Source organism: Podarcis erhardii, assembly GCF_964252035.2.
Source record: "Podarcis erhardii genome assembly, chromosome: 7".
NCBI lineage: Eukaryota > Metazoa > Chordata > Lepidosauria > Squamata > Lacertidae > Podarcis > Podarcis erhardii.
Genome location: NC_138511.1, coordinates 79,317,578 through 79,328,140, shown reverse-complemented (window position 1 = coordinate 79,328,140; position 10,563 = coordinate 79,317,578). Strand labels below are relative to the sequence as shown.

The 10,563-nt window shown below is 42.8% G+C and overlaps 1 protein-coding gene across 1 annotated transcript; it reads right to left on the bottom strand.

The window, feature by feature from the left end:
* Nucleotides 1-1,571: 1,571 nt before the first annotated feature.
* LOC309346060 (phospholipase A2 inhibitor and Ly6/PLAUR domain-containing protein-like) lies at nucleotides 1,572-8,414 on the bottom strand. The gene is made up of 5 exons (XM_081869732.1): nucleotides 8,341-8,414; nucleotides 7,037-7,159; nucleotides 4,991-5,140; nucleotides 2,855-3,001; nucleotides 1,572-1,917 (listed from the first exon to the last, which is right to left on the bottom strand). Exons 1-5 carry the CDS (start codon nucleotides 8,390-8,392, stop codon nucleotides 1,745-1,747), a joined length of 645 nt encoding a protein of 214 aa, XP_081725858.1. The 5' UTR covers nucleotides 8,393-8,414; the 3' UTR covers nucleotides 1,572-1,744.
* Between the last annotated feature and the right edge of the window lie 2,149 nt (nucleotides 8,415-10,563).

The window sequence follows — 10,563 nt, the reverse complement described above, 5'->3', positions numbered from 1 at the left end:
GGGGGGGGGCAGTGTCTATGGCACCCTGTCTAAAGGCAACTAGGAGAGACAGACAGACCAGTTGCCATGCCCATCAAATTTGGGAGGGACCGGCTCCCTCAGGCATTTTATGAGGCGGGGGGGTGAAGACCCCTTGCCACCTTGGAGTTGCCTCCTATGTAAACTGGTGTTTGTTCAGTGAAGGTCAGCGTGCATATCCTTCCTCTTAGGTATTTATTGATAAAATTTAAAAATGGGATGGAGGTTTCAAGGAGATTCAGATTTTTAACATTACAGAGCCTTCATCTTGGAATAAGATAATACTACAAATTATTGATGATTATGACCTTCCTTGAGATATTCTGAGTGTGTTAGATATTGAGGTGACACCTTGTCATATGAAATTTTCATATTTAGAAGCATAATTTCATGGTCAAATGTGCTCCTTGGAAAGTCTGTCCCAAGACATGTTGGCAGCTGAAGCAAACCACAAAATAGTGCCTCGCCATTCCAGGGAAGAAGAGATAAGTGCAGATCGACATCCGGACCAATGCAAAGGATGAGGAATAAAGATCTCCACAGGAAACAGGATAGGAAGAGACCAGCAGCACCTCCTATTGGCCAAGAGGCCACTGAAGAGGAAACCTGATTGTGGGGGACGGGCAAATCTGGTCTTTAAGAAGCTCAGTGCGGCTGCTGTTGCCACTGTGCCAGCAGGAGGAGCAAGGAATTCCTTCAAGGCCAGATCTGCTGCTCCTATGGACCCAGACGCCTAAGATGGTTGCCTCACCTTGCCTCATGGGGGGGGGAGGGGAGACAGTGCTGCAGCTTCGTATGCCAAAGTACCCATTCAGGCCCCTCACTATGTAAACACATCACAAATACCAAAGGGGAAAAGCTTTTACAACTCTGTCATAGTTGAAAGCTGCTCTCGCCAGATCCCCTATGTTGTTTGCCTATGTAAAGGTAAGAGGCCTGAATATTCACCCAACTACTTACTGGTTTGTTCCATCTATGAGGACTTAAGAGAAGCTTTGTTCAAATATTTAAATCTCCCAATTGAGAGATGGATTGGTTATATGCTGAACTATTTATTAAGGGACAAATCCCATTACCCCTCTGAAAAATTGATCTGTGTTGCCTTTACAGTTATGATTATAAGGAGAAAGGTTTGTAGGGTTCAGTGCTATTTTCCTAGATTTGCCAGTGCCAGAGTTCACCACGAACTTGTTCCTTGATCTCTTAGAATGGCAATGGCACTAACCTGAGAAGTGCCAGAGCTGAATTCCACTAAACTCTGCCTTAAAATATGCCCTAATTTAAATCTTTCAAAGGAGAAACCTCTTATCTAATGAATCATCTGATTCTAATAATAATTTTCGTTGTGCAATGTGTTCATTTTTTTTATTCTGTTTTATGTATTGCGTCTTTCATAATCGGTGTGGCTAAACCAATAAATGATAATTGCATTTGTATCTGAAAGAAACAGATCTGAGAACCAGCATTTCATTCTCCATAACCATTTATTTTTGCATTGTAATCGTCATAATGAAAACTTAACTGTTATTTAATGATACACAACAGGATTCTTTGAAGTTAGAATCCACATTCCCCATATTCTGACCTCTTTTTCTCTGCCCCTTGCTTCCCTTTACTTCAACCAAAAGCAAAAAAGAAAGAAACAGAGATCCTGAGTCCTGAATTTCATCCTGAGCCTCCAATTCCCCCTCATTGCCATAGATTTTGGAGGTCTACACTGTCCCATTCACTCTTCATGTTCAGGCTGTTGTGTGATTCGTGAAGCATTGTAACAACTTTCTTTGGTAGCAGAAAGGACAAAGTTCCCATCTCCGATTATTTTTCTTCGATTTTTCCCGATGGCACAAAAATCTGTTGTTCCACAACCTTGGAAAGTGAAACTGTGGGTCTGAAATGCACCTGGGGGGGGGGGAGAGAAATGTTGACATTAGTCCTTTACTCAGGGACTAGGAGATGATTCCTGTGATGGTGAATGAGAATTTTAATAAGTTAGTTTTTTAAAAATTAGATCAGATAAAATTTAAAATTGCTATTATACCCAAAGGACTCTCAAGACACAAAGATTTTTAATAAACAGGTTATACTTATAAGATATAATGAAATCAGAGAATTTGAAAACAGGCCTAATTGATAAGATTAATTAAATTCTTGTGGGCAGGTGAGTTGCAATAAAATGGGAGGAATTCTATCCCCCCCCCATCTCCTGGGCGTAGTAAAAGTCACATGCTACGGCCACACAGCAAGATCTGAAAACAACACTCCCTCCTTGGTGTCTGAACCTTGAGTGAACCTGTCATAAGTCAACAGGGTGATCCAGCAGCAAAAAAGCTGGAAATGCACATGATGGTTGGGTGCCAACTGAGGTTCCCTCATTGCCCCACTGTGATCTAAGTATCCAGAGAATCCTCCTTTTATTTTACCATATCTATTTTCATGTTAAACGCATCAAACATAAAGCTGGTGAAAAAGGCGAATCCCAAGAGCCAATCAGGTACTCACCTCAGAATTGTTACTCACCCCTTAAAAGAGAAACTAGCAAAGCCAAGGCTGTAAAGGGCAGCAGAAATAAGAGAAGAAAGAATGTAGGGCAGAAGCATCACAAATGGCCTGGAATCTGCCTCTGTTAACTCTCTGCATTATGAGAGTTAAAGGACACAGACCAGGTAGGCAAAACAATACGGAAGGGTGCAGAGTCGGGTCAGTGAGAAATATGATCCCTCTCATTTTTATAGCAACATGCAAGGGAAAGGGAGGCAGGGAGAGAAGAAGACAAGGAGAGAGTCTGCATGACCAAGAATTACTAGGCCTTTTTTCCTTGTCTGAGTAGCAATGTTACCTGTACTGAGATCAACTTTAAATTGAATGCACTGGGTCTCATTCTCAAGGCAGTTGATGGTCTTCTCACTTTTACACATTATTGTTCCTTTGGAAAAGCAGGATGGGCACTGCAAACCATTTTCAGCCATCATGTTGCGATCAGGAACTGCCAAAATCAAAAGTATAGTGAGCATGTTAATGTTTTTCTCTGTTTTTGTATCTCTGTGTTATATTAATGCAATCCACCCTAGGGCCTTCCAGTTTTGGTGGGGCAGTTGCAAGTACTCTTGGATAAAATATAATGTAGACACAATCTGGGTTCAGGACTGAGCATGGGACAAAGTCACCATTGTTCTCTGATATAAATGACCTTTACATAAAGGGGAGTGGAGGAGTGTGAACTTTCTTCCCTTCTCAATCTCTCAGAAGGTTTTCCTGCCATTGATTATGGTGTAGCCTGTATGAAAAGGTATACTCTTAGTCCCTTATCTTTGTACAGAGTTTCTGGCTGTCTTTTGCACTTCCGGAATGAACTAACCATCACTTTCTGTGAATTCCCTGAGACTTGCAGGTACAGGGCAGTATATAAATTCAATAAATAATAATAATTAAGAATAACTGCCAGCTTAGTCAGTACTTATTTTGTCAATTAAAAGACTGTCCAGAAACAGTTCAAGCGTCATTTAGGAGGACACCTGGATAAGATAGCTGGGCTGTAACCATCTAATTTGGACCATCAAATTGAATGTTATCTTAAAGGGACCATAACCTGTTTATGAGCTGTTCATGCACCTAGGTATCCAATTATATTGCATGAAATATCATTCACGGCTAATTATGCATAGGGAATGTTATAAAGGCATCTTGAAGATTGTATTCTTATCCCCGATTTTTATTTTTATTATTTTACTTATCCACTTGGTTACTTAATGTAGGCAAAGTTCCTCAACTGACATAACTGACACTTCTGTAGACACTTCTAAACCCTAGAAAATCAACATGACTCATGTCAGAAGTAATCTACCTCTGAGGCAACCGTCAGGGAAGTGGGTCATTAAAATAGCAGATTAGCACAGCAGCACAACAAAGGAATGGAAGCTGCTCCCTGTGTAGTAATAAAAAAAGGATTAGGTTTTATTAGAATATGAGGAATGTGGCCATTCCCAGGAAAAGACAAACTGCCAAGGCAAGGATGCTGCTGTGCCTATGAGAGGGACAGGACATATTCTGGTGGATGTCTTCATTGTAGTCCTCAGGTTGTATATATTATGCATAACCATATATCATAAAGACACCAGAGTGCATTATGGTTTCCACAGGAAACACAGAGCCTGGGTTACAGCATCCCTGCTATCCATGGAATCTCACATCACTTGGCTATAGGGGCGATGTGTAACCATATCTTAACATACAGTAAAAACATGGCTGGGACAAGGTCAGTAGGATGGTCTGATCCTGCATGGTGCTCCTTTGAGGGACAGGAAGAAGGAGAGGCCTGTTTGGAAAGGCAATCTATCCCTTCTCTGGCAGATGTAGCTGCCAAGTAAAAGGTAAAGGGACCCCTGACTATTAGGTCCAGTTGCAGACGACTCTGGGGTTGCGGTGCTCATCTCAATTTATTGGCCAAGGGAGCCAGCGTTTGTCTGCAACCAGCCTCTGGGTCATCTGGCAGCATGACTAAGCCACTTCTGGCGAACCAGATCAGCGCACAGAAATGCTGTTTACCTTCCCGTCGGAGCAGTACCTATCTATCTACTTGCACTTCGTGCTTTTTAACTGCTAGGTTGGCAGGAGCAGGGACCGAGCAACGGAAGCTCACCTCATTGCCGGGATTTGAACCGTCGAACCTCTGATCGGCAAACCCTAGGCTCTGTGGTTTAACCCACAGTGCCACCCGTGTCTCTAGCTAGGTCCCTCTTTTTCACAGTTTCTCCTCATGACTGCCTCCCCATCCTGCCTGACTCTCCATCCCTTGAGAGCCCCTAATAGTCCTGAGCTGCTCAACCCAACCTTTAGCCACCTGGGGCTGTCTCACCCCATTTGAATGAGGCACAGATTCTCTAAGTACTGCTGATTGACTAAGGATCCAGGCCATGGCCAAATTCAGTGCAAAACACTAACGTGTTAATGATTCTAAATTGATGCAGAAACGTACGGCTGAGAGTTGCATTGTTACACAGTTCAGTCTTGCAGCAGTGCTTCTTCATCTGAAAGAATTTACCATCCCCTGCAGTGAAGCTGTAATGGCCTGAGGAACAGCTTGTGGATGGCGAGCATCTATTCCTAAGTTGCTCTTGGAATTTCACTATGAAAAGAATTTGAAAGAAATATTTAGATATGGAGGTTTATTGCTCCTAAAACACATTCATTGTAATGGTTCCAATTTTCTGTAATGTCTGAATGAGAACCTTTTCAAACAAAGAACATGCAAAATATTATTAAATTCTGCAATCTAAGGTGATGGGCTTTATTAATTTATATATACATACACACACCTATATATCATTGAAAGAAAAATATCAAAATGATTCCACTCATAATACATAAAGCATACAATAAAAACTGTATTAAAAGTAAAGAAACAGATATCAATTAATCAATGGAAAGATGTATTCTGAATGGCTTGTATGAGCCTGGTGGAATACAAATTTTTCTGCAGGCATTTAAAAGATGCTTGCCAAGGATGGGTTGAATAATAGTGAGAGTAGAGAAGCCAATATAACTCAGATGATACTACCCTGGCCTTGCCTAAGTTCCTCTCAGAAATAATATGAAATAGAAACCTACATACTGTGGATAAAACAATGTGACCACTTTTTAATCTTCCCTGTATTTCTTTTTTATTTTGCTTTTGAAAATGATTTTGTGGGTCTTTCAACCGAAATAAATAATGTTCTTGTTCTTGGCAGAATAAGATGCATTTTCAGCTGAATTTGGGGGAAGCACTTGAAGCAGCAATTTTGCAGAGCTATTTCAATGGCTTTTGTTTGATTTTGTCAATGCAAACAGCTAGAAGTCTGTAAAATTTGATAATAAACCCAATTTGCAATGGGGCGTGAATAATTTTGATTGCAACCGTAGTTTGTAAAATACAACCAAAGCTTTCAAAGCTTTATTACGATCATAAAAGGTAAAGGTAAAGGGACCCCTGACCATTAGGTCCAGTCGTGACCGACTCTGGGGTTGCGGCGCTCAGTAAAAGGCATTAAATTTGGAATGAATGTAGAACTTCATTTCAGGTTCAATCTGCAGCATGAAGAATCATGGCTTCTTCTATACTTCTGACAATACATGTGCCATACACTGCATTCTCTCTGCTAGTCAATCATAACCATTCACAGGGCGGGAAAATACTTCCCTGAACTCCTGTTGCCCAACCCAAGATACTTGGCAGAGGTTTAAAGACTGTCTCAAGGCAAATAAAAAAAAAATGTAGCATCAACACTGACAACTGGGAAACACTGGCCTGCAAGCACTCCAGTTGGAGAACAGCCTTTAACAAAGGTGTCATAGGCTTTGAAGACACTTGAACTCAGGACGCAAGGGAGAAACATGCTAGCAGGAAGGCACGTTTGGCAAATCCACACCTTGATCAACTCCTGTCTGGAAACCAATGCCCCCACTGTGGAAGGACATGTGGATCCAGAATTGGCCTCCACAGTCACTTACGGACTCATTGTAAAAACCGTGTTTATGGAAGACAAACTTACTCAGCTACAAGTGATCGCCAAGGAAGAAGACTTGGCAGTGCACTTCAACTGCACCAACCTCACTGTCCCATTTCCCCTCTCCCTCCAAGTATGTAGCAATGATGTAGGAACAGATGGTCAAGTGAGTGCCACCATCCCACCCAGAATAGCCCCAAGGTATTTTGGCACCTGAGGCAAACCACAAAATGGCAACCGCACACTCTAGTGAAGAAGGGGTGGGTGAATATGTACATCAAGATGGAAATCTGATGCTTGTGATCAGGTGATTTTAAATTCCCCATTTTCAAATGTTAGTGATTCCTTACTACAGGATTGGGAAGCTGTGATCCTCCAGATGCTGCTGGACTACATCTCCCATCATCTCTGACTGGTGGCCAGGATAGATGAGGCAGATGGGAGTTCTCATTCATCTACAGCTTATGTGACAAAGCTTCCTTACAACTAATTTAGTAATTCCAACAACAAAAGACAAAAAACCAGATAAATCTTACCTAGATTTGTACGCAGAACACTGGCAGCACAGGAATCTTGACCAAATTTACAATATGATCTTAAATAGCGATCATATGTCAGTCCAGTCCTGTTAAATGCCTCTCTGCACTTCAGAGGCAATGCTGAGGACAGGAGCAAAAGATTAGTTCATGGATTGTTATTGTCATTAACATTATTATTATTTGGTTTTGTGGTTTCCTTCATTTGACACAGAGAAGGAGGTGAGAGAGAATTAAATCTTTTAAATGAAATGGGGTTCAAGTTAACAAGATCTTTCAATAAAATGAAATGAGTAAAAGCCATTGGCCAGAACACTGGTTTAATTATTTCCAAGAGGTAAACCCTCCCTGTCCAATGGCCCATTTTTCCTCCCATCCACTCAATCACTTCAATGCCTCCCCCCCCCACTGTTCAATTACAATCTTAGACATGAGCTTAGATAAAGGAGCAAAGGCCAGAAGAGCAGGAGGAAGGCTTATCCCATCATTTAGGCATGAAAAAAAAGCATTGTGGAAACTGGGTACCCTCTGCAGGAATACTCTGTACCATCACTTACTAGACCTGTTGGGGAGCAGATTTTGCATTTCAACCAGTTTTAAGCAGAGTTAAATGAATAGGTGAACAGGGTTAGATCCAGGTTGAGAGAGTTGGTCTTTAAGGGTTCTACTAGCTATGCTAGGGCAACTCACCTACGAAAAATGTTGACAATGTTGTTGTTTTTTGGAGGGGATTAGGACAGTTAAGGGGGGAGAAAGAGGGGACTTCCTGGAAGCACATACTTTTCTGCATGACATGGACAAAGTGGAAATACAAACATTTTGATCCCTCTCTCGTAAGACTGACAAAGCTATCAACTTGAATGGCCTCACAAAAGGTTTAGGCAAATGATGCAGAATTAGGCTACCAGTGGCTACTAAACATAGTACCTTCAGTTACTAGCATATTTCAAATATCATTTTAAAATTCTATCCATTTTAGTTACTTTTGGCTTCTAGGTTTTTTGATTTATTTGTTTTCTGCACTTGCCTCCAAGCAGCTCAAGGCTTTGTACATGGTTCTCTGCTCCCCATTTTATCCTCACAAGAACCCTGTGAGGTAAGTTAACCTGAGGTATAGTGACTGGTCCAGGATCTCCCAGTGAGCTTTGTGGCTGAGTGGGGATTTGAACCCTGGTCTCCTGGATCCTTGTCTGACCCTCTAATGTCTACAACACAATAGCTCTCTTAAATTCAGCTCTCCGGATTCCTCTGTCCTCTAAATATTATTTCTGTAAAAGTTCCCCATCCTGCTGGTCCCTACTTACCTGGAGAAAGCAGGGCCAAGAGGAGGCATGTGCTCAGGAGTGCCTTCATCATTCTAGAAAGAGAACCGATGCACATAGAGGCTTACTTGGAGAAATTTATAGGCTACGTGTTTGTGCTGCAGGCAACACTTTGGCATAAAGAAATAGAGAAAATGATGAAATTCAAAGCTCACTGTTGAAATTGTCTGAATTATTTCACCACAATCTCATTAGTTGTCAACAGGCACTTTTCATATTTTTTCTTCTATACAGTTATCGTATTTTTCGTTCTATAGGACGCACTTTTTTCCTCCTAAAAAGCAAGGGAAAATGTGTGTGCATCCTATGGAGCGAATGCAGGGGGGATGCAGCTGGGACAAGCCCCCAAGAGCCGCACACAAGCTCTGTGCACTCCCAGGAGGGAGAAGGGACCGACTGGCTGCATCAGTCCCTTCTCCCAACTTGTAAAATAGCCCACAGGAGCCACGCACCCTTGAAAGAGCGTGCGGCTTTTGACGGTTTTGCGAGAGGTGGGGGAATTCCCCCACCTTGTAGAAAAGCCAGCAGAAGCTGCGCAGCCCCTTTAAAGAGCACACAGCTTTTGCGGGGCCACTCTTGGGGGCTTTTCCCCAAGGAGGGACAAGGGACTGACTGGCTGCGTCAGTTCCTTCTCCCTCCTCGTAGAAAAGCGCACAGGAGCCGTGCGCTCCTTAAAGGGTGGACTTTTGCGGGAGATGGAGGAATTCCCCCACCTCCCTCAAAAGCAGGGAGAAGGTCTGGGAGAAGCACGCAGGCTGTGTGCTTCTGTCCGCTTCTCCCCAAACTGTGGGCTTTTGCAGGAGGTAGGGGAATTCTCCCACCTCCCGCAAAAGAAGGAAGAAGGTCTGGGAGAAGCACACAGGCTGCCGGCAGCCTGTCCACTGCTCGCAGAGCTGGGGGGGGGGTCATATTTTTTTCCTTGATTTCCCCCTCTGAAAACTAGGTGGGCCCTATGGTCAGGTGCACCCTATGGAGCGAAAAATACGGTAATATAAAATTTAAATTCTCACGGCACCCAATAAAGGAGCTGAGAACCAAAAAAGCCAATGGCAAAGCCCTACAAGAAAACTCCTCAATACAGTCTCCATCTAAGGATTCCTCTTCTAAAGAAGAGAAAAGCCTGGATACTAGATCCATCCCAGCAAGGCTGCAAAGTATAGGATGAGCTGCGGTTAAAATGTTGACTTCATATTGCAGCGCACGTGGCTGCAATGGATTTTTTAACCAGTAAAACTGATCCATACAGAAAAAAGGAGGGTGACTCAGTGGCAGCAAAGAAATCACTTCAGGGGCAGGCAAGTAAGGCTGAGGTAGAAAGCAGAGTGATACCTCTAGATACGAACACTTCTGGCTACGAATGATTCGGGTTACGAACTCCGCTAACCTGGAAGTAGCTGCTCCTGGTTGCAAACTTTGCCCCAGGATGCGAATGGAAATTGCGCGCAGCAAGAGGTCCCATTAGTGAAAGTGCGCCTGAGGATAAGAACGAATTCAGTTCTTAACCAGAGGTACCACTGTAAGGTAATGTTACTGCAGGACCACAAACAGCTCCAAATGAGCAACTTGTTCCAAGAAGGCTGCAAAGTCAATTGAGGCCATGTGACTATGCTCATCATTAAAAGTAGAAAAAATAATTCTGATCCAATTCCTCTGTTTTTGCCTTCGCTTACTGAGTTGGAAGGAACAATATACTTTTTCTCTTCTTCCAGGCTACTAATCAAAGTGCAATCAAAGCCTCAAGGTACTGCTCAGGTGACTGCTCAGCTGGCAAACTAGACATACCTCAGGGCTGTTGAAAGGTGCCAGGGACACACTGGTAGGCACTGAATAGAATACAGTGACTCTAAGATTATTACTGAGAGCTGATTAAATCATTTTACTGAACTTTGCCCCTCCTTGTTCAAATTGTGTCAGATTGTTGTGAAAGGCAGAGGATACTTTGAGCCAGCTGATTTGTTTAGTGATGACTAGACTTAGCCACATTGTCTTGAACTGAATCCAGCTATGTAGTTGTTTATCCCTGCTTCAAATCCCACCCTCCATTTTCAGAAGACAAGAAGAACCCTGCAGTCTAGCAGTTTCCTTCTTGGAGTGGCTGATCAGATGTCCATTGGTACAGGACTATCATGACAGGAGGGCAGTCGCCAACTCCCCCTGTTCTCCCCCAGCAACTGGAAATGGTATATCCACCAAATTAATTGCCAC

What these genes read in the sequence shown, in the direction of transcription:
- LOC309346060 (XM_081869732.1), bottom strand. Translation starts at nt 8,392, where the DNA reads ATGATGAAGGCACTCCTGAGCACATGCCTCCTCTTGGCCCTGCTTTCT. An exon ending in CTTGGCCCTGCTTTCTCCAG is followed by an intron (nt 7,160 to 8,340) that starts GTAAGTAGGGAC and finishes TCCTGTCCTCAG; the next exon opens with CATTGCCTCTGAAGTGCAGA. An exon ending in TAAAGTTGATCTCAGTACAG is followed by an intron (nt 1,918 to 2,854) that starts GTAACATTGCTA and finishes CCCCCCCCCCAG; the next exon opens with GTGCATTTCAGACCCACAGT.